The sequence below is a fragment of the Mesoplodon bidens genome (assembly GCF_964165515.1).
Source record: "Mesoplodon bidens genome assembly, chromosome: 6".
In the NCBI taxonomy this organism is placed as follows: Eukaryota; Metazoa; Chordata; class Mammalia; order Artiodactyla; family Ziphiidae; genus Mesoplodon; species Mesoplodon bidens.
In genome coordinates, this window is record NC_138162.1 from 52,353,160 (window position 1) to 52,373,279 (window position 20,120).

The 20,120-nt window shown below is 41.3% G+C and overlaps 1 protein-coding gene across 1 annotated transcript in view; it reads right to left on the reverse strand.

Moving 5' to 3' along the window:
* LOC308619279 (angiopoietin-1 receptor-like) overlaps positions 1–20,120 on the reverse strand; it is a gene marked incomplete at its 5' end in the record, with an annotated part of 112,017 nt that overhangs the window by 40,978 nt on the left and 50,919 nt on the right. The window contains 6 exons of the mRNA XM_081237903.1: positions 484–635; positions 3,693–3,821; positions 6,527–6,667; positions 7,368–7,499; positions 10,753–10,905; positions 11,770–11,880. Of these exons, the coding sequence (XP_081094029.1) occupies positions 484–635; positions 3,693–3,821; positions 6,527–6,667; positions 7,368–7,499; positions 10,753–10,905; positions 11,770–11,880 (818 nt within the window). The remainder of the gene's footprint in view (positions 1–483; positions 636–3,692; positions 3,822–6,526; positions 6,668–7,367; positions 7,500–10,752; positions 10,906–11,769; positions 11,881–20,120) is intronic.

Sequence of the window (20,120 nt, forward strand, 5' to 3'; positions counted from 1 at the left end):
TCACAGAAACATGGATGGACCTAGAGATTATCATACTAAGTGAAGTAAATCAGACAGAGAAATACAAATATCATATGATATCCCTTATATGTGGAATCTAAAACATGACACAAATGAACTTATGTATGAAGCAGAAACAGACTCATAGACATAGAAAACAAACTTATGGTTTAGAAAACAAACTTATGGTTACCAAAGGGAAAAGGGGGAAGGGGAGGGATAAATAAGGAGCTTGGGACTAGCAGATACAAACTACTATATATAAAATAGATAAACAACAAGGATTTACTGTATAACAGGGAACTACATTCAATATCTTGTAATAACTTATAATGGAAAAGAATCTGAAAGAAATATATATGTATAACTGAATTACTTTGCTGTACACCTGAAACTAACACAACATTGTAAATCAACTATACTTCAATTTATAAAAAGGCTATAATTTGTTCTACAGAAGAAAAGAAAAAGAATAACTCTTACATGGAGCACTGTCCCATCTGGCTTCACCAGGGTCATTTCTTCATTAGCAGGCAGCGGCCAGCCAGATGCTTTGCAGATGGGGTTAAATTTACCACTGTTTACTTCTATGTGATCTGGCAAATCCTCTATCTTTGGGGTCATCCTTGGCATGCCTGAATGAAGGAAAGAGCACTGTGAAATCTAATCTTTAACACAGCAGAAATAGAAATAATAAAAGTAGCTACCGTTTAGTAAGTCATGCACTGGGCAAGAACTTGGCAAATATTATATTGTTTTATCATCACATGATAAACTTGCGGGGTGGGTGCTATTCCCATTTTAAAGATGAGGAGACTGAGGCTCTGAGTTCAGGTTCAAGCTCAGATCTTTATGACTCCAGAATTCACACTCTTTGGCCATAATGATGTACTTTCTCAGTGGACCTAGGAGATACAGTCTCAATATTGAAAAAACCATCAGCACCACATCTCTGCAGATCTTACTGTCCACTCCCCCTCTTGCTTTTTAAGGGAATTTTTTTTACAAAAACAAAAACTAGTTCTTCTTTCACTCTGCAAGCCCCCAATACTGCCGATCAACAATATGTCAAGTTTTGATATCTGAGAGATGTCTCATTAATTGGGAAGTCTGCAAGTGGCCGATGATTAATTATATTCACATTTACATTGAAGAAGTAAAGTGGAATAAGACTCCCCCAAATCAATTTCCCATCAATAGCCAAATAAAAAATACTGCTGCCAATATGGAAAGGAAAAAATGTCTCTGGTATCAACAAAGGTATCAGGAGCCCTTGCTTATTATCTGCAGAGTAGAGAATGAATAATCCTGAAATGTAACAATTTTATTCTGAACTGTAAGGTCTTAGAGAATTTTGGAACATGTGTAACTAAATGTAAGACGTGACTGAAAACAGTCCAACACTTAGTAAAGAATGTAGGAGACGGAGATGCACTTAAAGCAAATAAGGGAAACATTGGAAAAGTGGCTTAGTCCTTTCCAGCAAAAAAGAACAGCAGTCACCTACATGCTGTTCCATATCAGCGGTGGGTCAAGGTAAACACATCAATATTGATATTTTATATTGATATCCTATTTCTCAGGCCTCGAATGAAACAGGTGAAGTGTATGGAACAGGAGGGAAAAAGATCTAATAGCCACAAAGATAATTCCTTGATGTATCTGCAGACTTGGAGAGATTGTGATTAGAAAATTTGCCAGACTGTTCAGCCTACATAATTATTGCCATCGGAATTCTTCAACGTGCTTTGACATTTTCACACCATATCTTTCCTTCATTGTCCCCTTGCAGTTTCTGCAGCTGGATGGGGGTGGAGGAACAGCTAGAGGGTGGAAGAGGGTGTGAGGGAAAGGGAGCTGCTCCCCAGAAGCCCGGAACCTGGTTCTAAGTTTGAGATTCTCACACTTTTTGTAACATCAGCCTTGGAACAGAAAGGAGGAAGTGGTGCAGAAAATCCAAATCATTAAGCTTGTTTATTGCCCACTTTCAATCCATGTTCTGGCCCATAGCCTTTCCTTCCCTTCCTAGACCCTCCCAGATTCCCGCCCTGTAACAAAGTCCAAACGCTGGGGAAGAGGAGAAAGTATAAAGCTGACAAGCTAAAGCCTTTGAGAAAACAGTTGCTATTTCCCCACATATTTGTTCTGAGTTTTAAAACTCACAGGCAGAAGACCATAAATGTCTTATTACTCTGAGTGTAGATTTCACTGGACATATGTTATTTATATTTGACTGAAAAAGTAATATATGTTTATTATTTTTAAATTTTGAAAGTATGCTTCTTCAGATTTTAAAAAGTATATTCTAGGGTAAGCATTAGCAAACTTTCTTGAAAGGACAAGATAATAAATATTTTCAGCTTTGCAAGCCATATGTTCTCCGTGGTAACTCCTCAACCCTGTTGTGTAAGAGCAACCTTACACGATATATTGTAAACAAATGGGCATGGCTGTATTCCAATAATTTTTTTTTATGAGAACAGATAGATGGTTGGGCAATAAAAAGGAATGAGATACATACTGACATGTGCTACAATACAGATAAACCTCAAAAAAAGTATGGTAAGTGAGAAAAGCCAGCCACAAAAGACTATGTATTGTGTGATGCTATTTATAGAATAGGGAATATCAAGAATAAGTAAATCTGTACAGGCAGAGAGTAACTTAATGGCTGCCAGGTGCTGGGAGGAGGAAAGAATGGGAGTTACTGCTAATAGGTACACACTTTCTTTTGGTAAAATGAAAACATTCTAGATTATGGTGATGGTTGCACAACTCTGTAAAAGCATCCAATTTTACGTTTTAAAGGGATGAACACTTCATGGTATAAAAATTATACCTCAATAAAACTGTTCAAAAAAAAAGTACGCAAGGGACTTTCCTGGTGGCACAGTGGTTAAGAATTCGCTTACCAATTCAGGGGACATGGGTTCGAGCCCTGGTCCGGGAAGATCCCACGTGCTGCAGAGCAACTAAGCGCATGCGCCACAACTACTTAACCTGAGCTCTAGAGCCAGGAGCCACAACTACTGAAGCCCACATGCCTAGAGCCCATGCTCTGCAACCAGAGAAGCCACTGCAATGAGAAGCCCATGCACCGCAACAAAGAGTAGCCCCCGCTTGCCTCACATGCACAGCAACAAAGACCCAGCACAGCCAAAAATAAATAAATAGATAAAATAAATTTATTAAAAAGAAATTGTACACCAGATTTGGTCTGTGGGTCAGTGTTTGCTGACTTCTGCCCTACAGTAATTCTGAACTAGAATTATTTAAAACTTCATTTTGAGGATAATACTTTTCATTTTTTCCTTTCATTATATCTTTCTTTTTAAAAATATCTTTTATCCAAATCCATTCCACATAATTCTTCCACTGTTGTGGATATCCAGGGAAAAGGCTGGTCCTAGAGAAGAGAGCAAAAGCAAAAGGCAGAGTTCTCAGCTGGCCAGTTATCACTTAATGTGCTACAAAGAACATATGGTTTATTCCATAGTGGAAAGGCCAGTGTGAGAGTCCATAGAAAAGATTCAGAAAGCTGTCCTTTAGAACATGGTATATATTCTTCCCTACTTCAGGATGGAAACAGAAGGAGTTTAAGAATCTTGGGCTAGTGGGGCAAGAATTATGCCAGGAAAGCTTGGTTCAGACATGCTGAACCTGGCCCTGACTACCGTGTTACCTTGCTTTACCTTCTTTCTCACACTGGAGCCCTTGGTGTCCTGGAGAGCAGAGGCATCCTTGGAACCGATCACACATCTCCCCATTGGTGCAACTGCACCTAAGCTTACAGTCTGGTCCATAATAACCAGGCTGGCATGCTGTAAACAAAGACATCAAAAACCAGCGTTAAGATAGGGAAGGAGGAAAACTCAGGCTATAGGTGGCTAGTTTTACTTCTTTTCTCCAAGCTACCAAGTAGTAGTATTTATCTGAATTACCAAGAAGTTAAAGGGTTGAGGAATTCTGCTTCCAGGACAGCTGAATAAGCTCCTATCAGGTCACCCTTCTCAAAAATAACAACTCTATTTTAAAAACAACTACCTGAAAGCACTGAAGAGTGATGGGAGGAGGGACAGAGGGGACCATGCAGGTTCTGAGGGGAACTGAAATTTGGAAGATGGGAATGGTGTGCTCCCCATTTTTCAGCTTTTAGTCTAATGGTTGGTACAGTTGACATTATGTGGGGAAGCTAGGACCCCAAAGAAAACCTGTAGTCTTACAGACAGAGGAATCTTAGAGGACAGAGTCAAAGCAACTACAGCCTCTGGAAAGTGAGAGGGAAAATCTAGAAAGGAAGAGCCAGAGGGAGGAAGTCCCAAATCTTTGGCTGACCCCAGAACCACACATGTTAAGTGCAGACTTGAAGCAACCCAGCTAAGGCTAAAAGGAATGAACTGGGTTTGAGTTGATGCCTGAGAGTCAGAGTTTGCAGTTTGAGTCATGCCAAGCTGATTGCCTGATAGGACATAATGAAACAAAATCAACATTCTTCAGAGAAATATATCATATTCCAAGTCTCCTCAATGTAATATTCACAATGCCCAAAATACAATCAACATAAGAAGAAATGGAAAAGTCTGACCCATTCCCAAGGGAAAAGAAAATCAACAGAGACCAACCTGGATGAACCAGATGTTGGAAATAGCAACTACAATAACTATGCTCAGTGAAGTAAAGGAAAATATGCTCACAACAAATGAAACAATTAGAAATTTCAGCAGAGAAATATAAACTCTAAAACATAACCAAAAAGGCACTCTAGAATTGAAAAATATAATATTTGAAATAAAGATTTCACTGTAGGGATGTAGCAACAGAATGGAGATGACAGAAGAGCCAATGAACTTAAAGCTAGATCAGTAGGTATTCAGTCTGAAGAATACAGATAGGGAAAAAGAAATAAATGATTGGAACCTCAGGGACCTAAGGGACAATATCAAAAGGTCTAACATACATGTAATTGTAGGTCCAAGGAAGGAGTCTGGGAGAACACTAAAATATCTCAATTCATAAAATCTTAGTGATTTCTTGAGCCAGATGTGGGCTGGGATGTTAATAAAGGTACTCCTATAAATCTGGGTCTAGAGACATATTCACCATGAAGTTAATGAAGCTTATGTTCTAGACTCCTCACGTGCATGTATCCCTTCTGGGGCCTAGCAAAGTTTTCATATATGCACATGTTTTATAAAATTTGTGTATGATTTTTTAATAGTCTTTAAGGAGGAACTGGATCTACCCCTACTCGGAGGCACCTTTTACTTTAAGGTGTACATTTCTGAGACCATGTGGGATTCCTCTACAGCTAAGGCTCCCTCAGTGTTCCACAGGGGGCAGATACAGCATTTAGAAGGAACTGAGTGGGGTTTTGCAGGTAGTTGAAGCTTACTTTTGTGTAACTCTCCTCTTTGTCCTCTTACTCTAAGCCCCTAGAGCTATGCTGTCCAGTATGGTAGCTGCTAGCCATGGATGGCTATTGAGCTCTTAAAATATGGCTAATCCAAATTGAGATTTCAAAGACTCAGTATGAAAAGAGGAATGTAAAACATCTCACTAATATTTTTTCTATTGATTACATGTTGCTATGGTAATATTTTTGATATATTGGGTTAACTGAAATATTACAATTATTTCAACTGAAATATTATTACAATTATTTCACCTGTTTCTCTTACTTTTTTAATGTGGATACTAGAATAATTTAAATTACATACGTGGTTTGTTTATATTTCTACTGAACTGCTCTGTCCTAGTGCACTGTTATCAAGTGGCTGGAGACCCCATCACGGCTCCCAAGAATGCCAGATGTGGAAAAAGCTGATTTTGTGAGGCAAATACTGAAACACCATTGAGCTCTGCCTAATTCACCAGATTAGCATTCATTAGGGAAGGTCTAGCATATTTGGCCACAGGTTCATGTTAAGTTACTGTGTGATAGTTGATGTGAAAAGCTTATTGGAAAGTAGATGGGAAACACATACCTCTGAGCTTCACCAAATGGGAAAATATATATTAAAAAGGGTAGAAGGAATCTTCGAGTAGGTGAAGTTAGTATTGCTTGTGTAAGGTCCACGGAAGATAAGACCTTAACTTCCTCGATTTTCAAATCCCAAATCCTACCTGGATCTGACCTAAAAGCAATGATATTTATGATGCACTGAAGATAACAAATCTTCTATGGGTTTCCAACTCAAAGTGTGGTCTGAAAACCAAGAGCATCACCTCGGAGCTTGTTAGAAATGCAGACCCTCACGCCCCAGTCCAGACCTATGAAATCAGAATCTGTTTTAATAAGATCCCCAGGTGATGTATATAAGGAGCACTTTCTATGAGGTCCAGAGTCTTAACATGAAAGCATAATTAACTTTGGATGAAGATATCTTTGATTCAAAACCCTGTAATTCAGCAATAGACAGTTGAGTGAGCAGTTCAGGTATGTCCTAAACAATGATTTCCAGCAAGCTGGATCTCCTTGATATACCTGCTAGAACCTTTTCTCTTTAGGGGTGTGACTGGTGCCTACCTTCATTGCACTGCAGACCCTTCCAGCCTGTGGCACAGGAACACCCATAGGGGTCTGGGAGACAGAACACATAGGACTTGCATCCCTCTGGTCCACTACACCTTTCTTTACAAGTTCTGCCAAACGTGTGCAGTTCACAAGCTGTGGGTGAGAAAAAGATGATTCAGAGGCAAATAGGCAGCCCTTTGAAATGCAAGATTCTTCTTTTTAAGGGTCTCTCCTAGACCAGTGAACATGGAAAATAATCCAATGTAAGCTGTGGAATTGTCAGTGTAAACACACCCTTATGGCCCATTTTAGAGATAATGAAACTGCCTCACAGAGAGGACACTGCAGGCACAACCCCCAGTAGTGCAGTTTGCGTACTGCACAAACCTAGGGAGTGGCGTTCACATCATAGATGTCGTAGATTTGTACACTTATTACAACTTTTCAGTGGTTGACAATAAAGAGCCTTTAAGAAAGGGCACCTTTTTGGAATTTACTCAAAGGTACCATATGGGCTCACAGAGGCCATTTAGCTTCCATTCTCAAATGCGTCCAGATCTAAAAATTCTAGCTCCGGCAACAATGGCTTTTTAAATCCACAGGTTACTCATCAAGCATTTTTGTGTGTGTGTGTGTGTGTGGTACGGGGGCCTCTCACTGTCGTGGCCTCTCCCGTTGCAGATCACAGGCTCTGGACACGCAGGCTCAGCGGCCATGGCTCACGGGCCCAGCCACTCCGCAGCATGTGGGATCTTCCCGGACCAGGGCATGAACCCGTGTCCCCTGCATCGGCAGGCAGACTCTCAACCACTGTGCCACCAGGGAAGCCCCTCGTCAAGCACTTTTGACTTACCCTTCTCACATGTTCTCCCCATGAACCCAGGAGGGCAAATGCATTCTCCAGTATCTTCGTGGCAGATCCCATTGTTCATACAAGCAGTACAGACACGGTTACATTCACGTCCCCACTTCTGAGCTTCACATCCTTTTTTTTAAGGAAAACAAGACTATGGTGAGTGGAGCAACTTCATTCCCCAAAGCTTTATTGAGCACCTGATACATGTTAGTCATGTGAGTGGGCACTGGTGAACGAAGATAAATAAAACACAATCTCTGCCCTCTAAAAGCTAAGAGTCCAATGTGGGAGACAGACATGTGATAGAAAATAATGATAACGACAAAGACAGAAGTACCTAATTCTGCCTTAGGGTTGGAATAGGGCATAAATGAGGGCTTCTCAGAGGAGGTGGTATGTGCGTTGAATCTGCAGGACCCACTAAGTGACAAAGAAGATAAGGTTGGAGAGCGTGTTCTGGGCAAAGGCTAGGTCGGGAGGAAAACATGGCATGTTTGGAGAGCTGCAGTTATGTTAGAGACAAGAGCAGTGGTTTTCAAAGTGTGACCCCTGACGAGTAGCATCACTATTACCTGGGAATCTGTTAGAAATGCAAATCCCAGACTCCCATCAATGACCTACTGTATGAGAAACTCTGGAGGTAGCCTAGCAACCTATGCTTCACAAGTGTTTCAGATAATTCTGAGGCATGCCAGAGTTTGGGAATCTCCAGTGTAAACAATGTGGAGAATAACCCAAACGGGAAAAGAATTTGAAAAAGAATAGATCCATGTATATATGTAACTGAATCACTTTGCTGTACACCTGAAACTAACACAAAATTGTAAATAGTTCAAGATAAAATAAAGATTAAAAAAATAAAGAATGTGGAGACAGAAGACAGCTAAAAGGGGAGGCAGGAGCTAGTAGCCCCCAAATATTTTTCAGGTAGAAAACATATAAGAAATGAAGCAAGATACAAAATTGAAAGTACAAGAATGGTAAAATGCTTCTAGATTCATATTTCCTGGCTCTTTCTCTCCAGCACTTGGTGATTTCAGATTGTTATTTAGGATACCTTCTGATAAGGAAAGCCCAGGAGGAGCGGGGTAGGGTGACCCTTTGTGGTCAGGAATTTAGTTTAATTTTTCTTCTGAAAGGAACTAATGTCTTTGTCCCTGAATATTAGTCTCACGGTGGTAAACTTGGACCTGTGCCTACAGCTTATAATATTTTTGGCAAGAACTCCTAGTTATCAGTATTTTCTCTAAAATAATCAGGAAGACTGTCAACACAGACCCAGGCTTACAGGCAACCACTTAATTGATAAAGCTACAAAATGTCTCAAAGCTAATATTTACATGCCTTAATATATAAAGGGAAAAATACTTCTTCACAATTAGTGATTTCTTGAGACCAGACCACAGATTATCTTCACATGATGAAAACTAATGATAGCAGACACTGGAGATGAAAGGGGTTCTCCTGTTACATTAAAGTATGTCTCTAACCCGGCACGGATCTGAAGACCTGTCCCAGCTTCACTCCTAATCCTGGGAAAGAGGAAGGGATTAAGCTCAAGGAAATACTTAAGGTGATCTCTTAGGGATGCAGAAGGCAGGAAAAGAGTTCCTTGATAAGCAACAAGTATGCAGTTAGGCTTCTGTTATTTTCTTCAAAAGCCTCGTGGTTTTGTATTTTAGGAAACCATAGATCCGTGGCATACAGAGAGAAATCTTATAAACTTAAATGTTTTCGAGAAATCTTTTGCCATGGAGAGAATTTACGCCGAAAAGAAATCCTACACATATAACCAGTATGATTTTTAATACACATCTTTAAGCACTGACTATTCCTAGGGTTCAAATGTACCTGGAGAGATACCTTACAGCTATGAGAAATGGACAAATGCCTTCAACTGTACCTCATTTTTTAGTAAACATCAGAGGTCAAATGGAAGGAAGTACTTTTAAATAGGATGGTTGTGGCCCAACTCAAACTTTCTTAGAATGATTTTAGATATTAGCAGTGCTTCTCAAACAGTTTTATTCAAATAAGAGCCAAAGAGAATAAATATGCTTCTGGCCATCTGAAAAGGAGACAACTTGGAGATCAAAATGTGTTTGAAGTCTTTTGCTTTATCTTAAAACTTCAGGGAAATTTAAAATTCTAATCTAGATAAGTCATGTTTGTTTTGTCATTTAAAAAAAAAAAAAGCTTTAAACCTTTTACCATATATCGACATTTGATGTTTTTGATATTGTTGGAAAATCTGCCAAGTTAGCCCAGACTCTGAGTGCCCCTGGTACATGGCGCTATATCACACTGGAGAGACCATCTTAATGAAATGAATGCAAATTGTGTCCTTGCCAGTCTGAGAGTAGAGAGGAATGAAAGGGGATTTCACCTGCCCAAACTAGATGAACCACACTTTTCATATGTCTATTGTCATATCGCAGTATCTGTTTATCTATTTATGTATGTACCTGCTCTGCTTGGGAATTACCCCAGGGACAGTGATTCATCTTATTATCCTTGTATTCTCAACACCAACACAATGCCTGGCAGAGATTTATAATCAACACGGATTTGTTGCATGCATGAATGAATGCATAAATATAATGCAAAGCAAAATAAGTACTCTTCACAAGTTAGCGATGCTAATCATTAGAGGAATGACAGGGCATCCCTAGTACTTAGACCTGAAGGCCTGAACATTTAATCTCATGAATACCTAACATAATCGGAGAAAATTCAGGGCAAATTTTTTGCTTTCTATAGATCAATTTTTTGTAAAAACCACTGGTGACAGTTACTACCCACTTTGATAGTTATAATGGGGGAGAAGTTTACACCAGTTCTAACTCTTGCATTTTCCAAACCTGAAAACAGAAATCACATTTGAGAGTTAAACGATCTGGAAAGTTGGGATTTACAGGAGACTTAATGTTTAACTAGATATTAGGCCAACCCAGAAGGCCCAACTCATCTCCCTGTAGCAGACACCTTTGGGGGACACTGTCCAGCTCACAGTGATTACCATTCTGTATGTAGTATGTGGCTCCACCCTTGTCTATAGCTCACTGGTCTAGGCGAGTAGATACCTGACACGTGTCTGGCCAATCTGATTGTTCATCCTGAGAGTTCAGCATTTAGAAGTAAAAGAAACATCACTGAAGCTAAGTTAGGGTCATGGTAGCATCCTAAAGTCCACCCTCCCTCCCCGGTGCTGAGCCCCAGATCTTCCCTGGAAGATCTTTTCTGGAATTTGCTTATCAGCTTTTCCATCAATTTTTTAAAGTCTTCAGTATACTTTCAACTAATCCCTGGTTTTTGCTTAAGTAGCCAGAGTCAGTCTCTGCTACTTCCAACTAAAAATCCTAACAACCACACCATCACTTACTCCGGACTATTAGCCTGGTGAAGGCCGAGGTGAAGAGGTTTCCTCCTATGTACCTGGCCGAGTACACTCCAGCATCCTGGGGCTGAGCATGAGGCAGATGCACTTCTAAAATATCAGGTACTTCATGCCGGGGCACTGAATGGATGAAGGAACCTGTAAGGGAGAAAAGTGGAGAACAATGGGTCACACTCAAACACTGCTGTTTCCTTGTCTGCCCCCTCCACTTGATCAGCTTTCCCTGGCCTGATACAGAAAATGTGCTCTAGCATATTAGATGGGGGGAGAAGAATGAAAAGGCTGAACTATCGAATGCGCTCCCAAAAGTTGAGAAAAGTATGGTGTTGGAGCAGATAGGTTAGTCTATAGGATCTACCACCAAACAGATGAAGGTGAGGGTAGCCTAAATTTTCATCTTCTGCAGGGAAAGGCAAACCGACAAAGCTGGGGAAAATGTCAGGTAAACTTGCCAACTAATCAATTGAGAGATAACTAGAATCACTACTCCAACCTGTAAGTCATTCATCCACAGAACTCAGAAGAGTCTCCATCAATATTTCAGCGGCATCAGGCAACAGCCACCAGGTGGTGCCAAACCGTAGTCAGACCCAGACAGATTTTGGGCAGAACCACTGCCAATTGGCTTTCCAGGCTCACTCTGGTCATTTCCTTAGCCTTGCAATCAAACAGCATCCCATTTTACATGGCAGAATTTGAGACCCCACGTATTACATCATGATGGGATTTTCTTGTACGTTCATAGTTCATATTGTGTATTTGTAAATGTACAATGTAGGTAGGTGCATTCATATATGTATAAAAATCTCCACTTTAATTTACTTAAGTAACCAAACACGTTACCTAAGACAGTTTCTGTCATAGAATCTGATTAGCTTGCATCATAGTAGCTTTACTTCAAATATCTGCCCCCAAGACTGCAATAAGATAATGACCCAGTATGTTTTATGCTATCTGATGTCTCATACAACAGTGTTGGAATGACACAAAACACATACTCACCGTTTTTGTAAATCACTGCATCTTCTTCTTTAATCAATACCTTTTTGAAAGATATGTTCACATTATCTCCTCTGTCCACAGTCATAGTTAAAGTAGCTGGTAGGAAGGAAGCTTTTAAAAGAGAGAGAAAAAACAAATGAGAAAATGAGGTTATATATCTTTTCCAGGAACAAATGAACCTTGAATCAGAAGATGAGGCCTATTGCTTGGCAAGAGTCAGCTGGTTTTCATGAGAGCTTAGAGAGCTACCCTGTGAAGGCAGAAGATGCCTCTGAACCATGCTCAGAAGGACCTGAGCTTTAGGTACATCTGCTTGTTTTCCTCAGCGCCTGCTGACCTGGGCACAGTGCCCTGGAAGACTCTCACACAGATACCGTGGTGCAGATAGTGACATGGGGCGGACCCAGGAGAGTGGTGGAGATCAAAGAGCACCGTGAGCCCTGGAATTAGACAGTCCTGGGCTTAAGGCCACCCTCTGCCACTTACTGAACCTTTTTTTTTTTTTTTTTTTTTGTGGTACACGGGCCTCTCACTCTTGTGGCCTCTCCTGTTGCAGAGCACGGGCTCTGGACGTGCAGGCTCAGCAGCCATGGCTCACGGGCCCAGCCGCTCTGTGGCACGTGTGATCTTCCCGGACCGGGGCACGAACCCCTGTCCCCTGCATCGGCAGGCGGACTCTCAACCACTGCGCCACCAGGGAAGCCCTACCGAACGTTTTTGACCCAGTTATTTCACCTCTGAACACCTCAGCTTCCTCATCTGTAATTTAGGAGTAAAAGTATTTACCTTAAACGGTTGTTAGGAATAGTAAATGATGTATGCCAAACCCCTGGGTGCTTAGAAGAGGTTAGGATCCTTCCCAAATATAAACAAAGGCCACACCGCTGTGGTGACACGTGCAGTGTGGCCATGAGTGGCAGGGAAGGCAGGCAGGGGACCTCAGGGGCCACTTTCCGGGGCTCCCTCTCACCTGAGGAGGCGCTTCATTTAGCAATCTAACCGAACAGCTCTTGCTCTCTGCGACATGCCCTTAGGCTCCTGTGAGAACTATCTGACCATTTCAGGCTGTTGTTCCTTTCTCTGTGGTTTGTTTATATTTTCTGCTCCTTTGTGTGAAGATTGTTTAGCTGACCGTGGGACTTCTCGCTCAGCATTGTATTCTGAAAAGGAACTGAGATTCTCCACTCGGCTCAACTCCAGTGTGGCTTTACTTTTTCCCCATTCTGTGGTTTTTTATTATTTCAGACTTTGCGCCTCTTAAGCTCCCTGTTTTGGGTGTCGGAACACAGTCACACCAGAGTTCCCCTGCCGCCCAGCTGGCCACCTCCCACATTCATGACTCTAGGTGTATCGTTCTCTGCTGAGGACTAACAAAGCACATCCACAAGCCAGCCTTGCACCTTGGGCTTCCTGATGACACAGGAGTCTGACTTGTATACACAGTACGCATAGACTGATAGTCATGTGACTCAACTGGATCATGAAAACAATAAGCCCCTATTGACCAGGCATTGTTCTAAGCACTTCACACATATTTAATTTTCATAATATCTCTAGGAGATAGGCACTACAATTATCCTACTTTTACAAATGAGGAAATCAAGGTCCAGAGAGGTCAAGTAACCTGTTCAAGATTACACAGCAAGTTCACAGGAGAGCCAGGATTTGAAGCAGGTAGCTCAGCTCCAGAGGCCTTTCATAGGTGATATAACACCTTCTTTTATAAATGAGATAGCTGAGGCCTAGGTTAGAAGATGACTTGCTTGAGATCATTTGGATTGATTAATTAACTCACAGACCTTAACTATGAACACAATTCACTTATTCCTTAAACGGTGGAGAAGAAACTAGAAGGTAGTAAAAGTTATAAACAAAGACACTTCTCATGGATGAAAAATAATTGAGCTAAATTTCGGTTATCTCCTTTAATTTAATGATAATTAAAAACTGAGAGTAATAATGTCATTTTATGTCCATTGTTATTTTGTATAATTTCATAACAGCCCTGTGAAGACCAGATATCCACAGTCTGTCAGTGTGGAGATGGAGTTAAGGGTGACCAAGTCCCTTCCCAGTGCCTCCTAACAGTAAGTGTGAAAGTTGAGACACACACTCAAGAGCTCCACACTTGTTCCAGACATCGGCCATCCAGAGCCATCCTACTCTGGGCCCGGCATTCTTACCTCTCACTTCCAGCCATTCTGAACTGTACTCAGTCCCTCGAACAGATCACGTGATCACTCACGTCCAAGTCATGAACTTTCTCCCTTCTCTTCTGCTCCTTCCTTTCCCCTGTGTCTCACCAAGTCCTCCTCATTCATTGGTCTCCACTTAGATGTCACTTTCTCCAGGGGCCTTACACAATCCTGGAGTCCAGGTTAAGTGCTGTCATACTGCCCTACATATACCCTGCCCTTCCCCATTATAGCCCCACTCATACTAGGCTGAGCATTCCAGGAGGGTAGGCTCATGGCGGTTTTGAAAGGCAGCACAGGGATCAGACCCAAGTTTACCTTCCCAGGTCCAACACGGGAAACCAGGGATATGAATGCTTCTAAGTTACAATAGTTATAAGACTTACCTATTAATATGAAATCATAATAGTCCTCATCAGATATGCATTTGGTAATGACTAAATTACATAGCAATGTATAGAAAATTGCTTAGGGAGATGTCAGGCACATAATAAGTATGCAGGAAATGTTAACTTCATTGTGTTGCCCATGTGTGGCACGAACAGAGGTTTAAGAATACTTGTGGAATGAAAGAATAGATGAATGAATCTGATTTCAAATTTTCCTATTTTCTTCATACATTTAACATGCTCATTTGAGTTATTTAGATACAAATGGCTCCTCTCAGTCAACTTCACAAATCATGTTTGGGAAATTGGATGTTCTTAAAGCAAAGTCATTTCTCAAACAAAAAGAGGAAGAAAAATAACCTAGGTTTCTTCTGATGGAACACTCTGTAATAGATCTTTGGATGTGAAAACGTTCCACACTTCATTTATACCTCCCTACCCCCAAATGCAATGTGCAGGGAGGTTTGAAAAAACTGCTTCTGACTTTTTTGGATGATGCCATTGATAAAAATCCCTTTGGCCATTTGGAGTATGTGAGCCAATTTAAGCTGTGTTTTGGCACATCTCAAATGGATTTTCCACTTCCTCCCCAGATGCACGAGTTAGCAGCAAGCAGGGATATAGTGATGTTTATCCTATCCTGCTGTGTCCCTAGGCAGGCACTCCTGAGTTCCCATGATGTTTTACCAGGGAATTAAGAGCGTCATGAAGACACAGTGTTGGAGGTTTTCTTGACTCACCATAAAGAATAGCACTTTCCTTACACCATATTTCAGCCATTGGATGGTCAACAAAAGAAAATCAGTTCAAGAGCTTGAGATGATGCTGTTATTCAAGTACAGGAGAGAAGGTACTTCCTATTTTTCTATTTTGTCTAAACCTCCATAATTATGTTAAAAGATGATATTAACATTTTCCACAGTTGAGTAGCAAAATTAATAGTCCCGCTAAATTACTGCTCATTCCAAGGCACTAAATAATGACAGTTACTGAACATTCACTGTGAGCCAGATAATGTTGGTGATTTCATTTGATTCTCAAACGTACGTGGTAAAATCTCTATCTCCATTTATTTTTGCAAATGAGCAAACTATGATTTCAGGTAAGTAACTTGCGCTGGGTTATACCAGCGGTTGCAGAGCTAGGCTCAAACCCATGTCTGACTAACCTCCACTGCCATATCTCTGTGCTCTAGGTTGCTTTGGGGGGCTTCAACTAGAGTTGTTGTACTTTATAAAACAAGCGCTCAGAATTGGGGTGGGTGGTTAAAGTAAATGAGAGGGTATAGAGAGGGTAGTGCAATAAATACAGACTCTGAAGCCAGACCACTTGGCATTAAATCCTATTCCCACTATTTACAAACTGCTATTGTTATTATTACGTAAATTGTCCTGCAATGCCTCACTTTACAGTGAGCTTTCAGGCACATATCTACTGTGTAAATCAAATCTTACACTCATGGGAGCTGGCTTCTTGTATATACCATCTTACTCTTATTTAAAACCTAGGATGCTTTTGAAGATATTATTATACCCATTTCACAGATGATGAAAAAGGAGACCAAAAGAAATTGAATAACTTGCTGAAGGCCGTACAGCTGCTAAGTGGTAGAGAAGAATTAAACTCAGGTGAAGTTGAGTCTAAAAGCCATCTTCTCTTCACTGTTCCTCACTATCCATGCCTGCCTTAGCCTCATTTAACTGAACTTAAACTATGCTTTACCTGTGCTGACCTGGGCTCTCACTTTGGAAGGATCATTACGGTTGGTTTTTGATTCCCAATATTCTGTTTTAATTTGCTCTACGGATTCTTATTTATACATTTTCAGGACAGCCCAGAAAGGGCACTTCTCATGTCAATCCTGTGGGACCATTGGGGCACAAATCTCAGATCATCTTCATTCAGAATGTGGGCATATCAGCAGAAGGACATAACTCTTTACACAAGTCAGATCCCAAATGACACATGTGAAAAATAACAGAGCCGACTTTTCAGCCACGATAGCTTTGGCACACCTCACATCCCTTTGTTCAACCTCTCTTCCCTCATCAGAGAGCTGCATTCCTGGGAATTTCTGTTGTGCACTTTTCCCACTCGCCTGATGCCATTTAAAGGTGAATGTTATAGTTTTGCTAAGAGGGCCTTTTCCCTCATTTGTGAGGAATAATGATTTTATCACTTTGATCTTAAAACGAGCTTGCTGCCTTCAAATTTTTAAATTACACCATTAGCAAATTCAAAGAAATATTTTCAGGTAGACCCCAGCTAGGGGCTGACTCTAACCCCTTGCTACTCAAAGCTTTTGTGGTCCTCAGCCCAGCAACATCTTATCCCCTGGAACCTTGTTAGAAATGCAGAATCTCAGGACTCTCCCCAAGGATCTATTGACTCAGAGTCTGCATTTTAACAAGACCCTTAGGGTGATTTTATAAGCATTTTTAACCTTGAGAACCAGTAATCTAAAAAACCGACAGATTCCTATATAAAAAGCTGACAATCAGGATCCGGAGGAAGATGGCGGAAGAGTAAGACGCGGAGATTACCTTCCTCCCCACAGATACATCAGAAATTCATCTACACGTGGAGCAACTCCTACAGAACACCTACTGAACGCTGACAGAAGACCTCAGACCCCCCAAAAGGGAGCCTGTGCAGCCCGCCACTGCCAGGGTCCCGGGACGCAGGGACGGTTTCCCGGGGAAAGCGCACGGAGCTCCTCGGGCTGGTGCAACGTCACGCCGGCCTCTGCCGCCGCAGGCCCGCCCCGCACTGCGTGCCCCTCCCTCCCCGCACTGCGTGCCCCTCCCTCCCCTCGGCCTGAGTGAGCCAGAGCCCCCGAATCAGCGGCTCCTTTAAACCCGTCCTGTCTGAGCGAAGAGCCGACGCCCTCCGGCGACCTACGCGCAGAGGCGGGGCCAGGTTCAAGGCTGAGACCCGGGAGCTGTGAGAGCAGAGAAGAGACAGGGAAATCTCTCTGTACAGCCTTGGAGGCAGCGGATTAAAGCTCCACGGTCCGCTTGATGTGCCCTGCGTCTGTGGAGTGCATGAATGGACAGCGAATCATCCCAAATTGAGGAGGTGGACTTTGAGGACAACATTTAAGATCTTTTCCACTTTTCCTTTTTTTTACAACGAATTATCCCAAATTAAGGAGGTGGACTTTGAGAGCAAGATTTCACACTTTTTCCCCTTTTCCTCTTTTTACAACGAATTATCCCAAATTGAGGAGGTGGACTTTGAGAGCAAGATTTTCGATTGCTTTCCCCCCGTTCTCTTTTTGTGAATGTGTATGTGTATGCTTCTGTGTGAGATTTTCTCTGTATAGCTTTGCTTCCACCATAGGTCCCAGGGTTCTATCTGTCCGTTTTTTTTTTTAATAATTACTTTTTTTATTTTTAATAATGCTACTATATTTTATACTTTATTCTATTTTACTTTATCTTCTTTCTTTTTTTCCTACCTTCCCTTCCTCCCTCCCTCTGCCCCTTTCTTTCTTTCCTTCTTTCTTTCATTCCTCCCTCCCTCCTGTCTTTCCTCCCTCCCTCCCTCCCTTCTTTCTTCCTTTCACTCTTTCTTTTTCTTTCCTTCCTCCCTCCCTCCTTTCTTTCTTTCCGTCCTTCCTCCCTCCCTCCCTCCTTTCTTTCTTTCTTTCTTCCTTCCTTCCTTCCTTTCTTTCCTTCTTCCTTTCTCTCTCTCTCTCTTTCTTTCTTCTACTAATTCTTTCTTTCTACATTTTCTCCCTTTTATTCTGAGCCGGGTAGATGAAAGGCTCATGGTGCTGCAGCCAGGAGTCAGTGCTGTGCCTCTGAAGTGGGAGAGCCAACTTCAGGACACGGGTCCACAAGAGACCTCCCAGCTCCACATAATATCAAGCGGGAAAATCCCCCAGAGATCTCCATCTCAACACCAGCACCCAGCTTCAGTCAACGACCAGCAAGCTACAGTGCTGGTCACCCTATGCCAAGCAACTAGCAAGACAGGAACACAACCCCACCCATTAGCAGAGAGGCTACCTAAAAACATAATAAGGCCACAGGCAGCCCAAAACACACCACCAGACGTGGACCTGTCCACCAGAAAGACAAGATCGAGCCTCAACCACCAGAACACAGGCACTAGTCCCCCCCCACCAGGAAGCCTACACAACCTACTGAAACAACCTTAGCCACTGGGGACAGACACCAAAAACAATGGGAACTACGAATCTGCAGCCTGCAAAAAGGAGACCCCAAACACAGTAACATAAGCAAAATGAGAAGACAGAAAAACACACAGCAGGAGAAAGAGCAAGATAAAAACCTACCAGACCTAACAAATGAAGAGGTAATAGGCAGTCTACCTGAAAAAGAATTCAGAATAATGATAGTAAAGATGATCCAAGATTCTATTTCCATGATCCAAAATCTTGGAAATAGAATAGACAAAATGCAAGAAACAGTTAACAAGGACCTAGAAGAACTAAAGATGAATCAAGCATCGATTAAAAACACAATACATGAAATAAAAAATACTCTAGATGGGATCAATAGCAGAATAACTGAGGCAGAAGAACGGATAAGTGAGGTGGAAGATAAAATAGTGGAAATAACTGCTGCAGAGCAAAATAAAGAAAAAAGAATGAAAAGAACAGAGGACAGTCTCAGAGACCTCTGGGACAACATTAAACGCACCAACATTCGAATTATAGGGGTTCCAGAAGAAGAAGAGAAAAAGAAAGGGACTGAGAAAATATTTGAAGAGATTATAGCAGAAAACTTCCCTAATATGGGAAAGGAAATAGTTAATCAAGTCCAGGAGGCACAGAGAGTCCCATACAGAATAAATCCAAGGAGAAATACGCCAAGACACATATTAATCAAACTGTCAAAAATTAAACACAAAGAAATCATTAAAAGCAGCAAGGGAAAAACAACAAAAAACACACAAGGGAATCCCCATCAGGTTAACAGCTGATCTCTCAGCAGAAACTCTACAAGCCAGAAGGGAGTGGCAGGACATAATTAAAGTGATGAAGGAGAAAAACCTGCAACCAAGACTACTCTACCCAGCAAGGATCTCATTCAGATTTGATGGAGAAATTAAAACGTTTACAGACAAGAAAAAGCTGAGAGAGTTCAGCACCACCAAACCAGCTTTACAACAAATGCTAAAGGAACTCCTCTAGGCAAGAAACACAACAGAAGGAAAATACCTACAATAACGAACCCAAAACAATTAAGGAAATGGGAATAGGAACATACATATCAATAATTACCTTAAATGTAAATGGACTAAATGCTCCCACCAAAAGACACAGATTGGCTGAATGGATACAAAAACAAGACCCATATATATGCTGTCTACAAGAGACCCACTTCAGACCTAGAGACACATACAGATTGAAAGTAAGGGGATGGAAAAAGATATTCCATGCAAATGGAAATCAGAAGAAAGCTGGAGTAGCAATTCTGATATCAGACAAAATAGACTTTAAAATAAAGACTATTAGAAGAGACAAAGAAGGACACTACATAATGATCAAGGGATTGATCCAAGAAGAAGATATAACAATTGTAAATATTTATGCACCCAACATAGGAGCACTTCAATACATAAGGCAAATACTAACAGCCATAAAAGGGGAAATCGACAGTAACACACTCATAGTAGGGGACTTTAACACCCCACTTTCACCAATGGACAGATCATCCAAAATGAAAATAAATAAGGAAACACAAGCTTTAAATGATACATTAAACAAGATGGACTTAATTGATATTTATAGGAC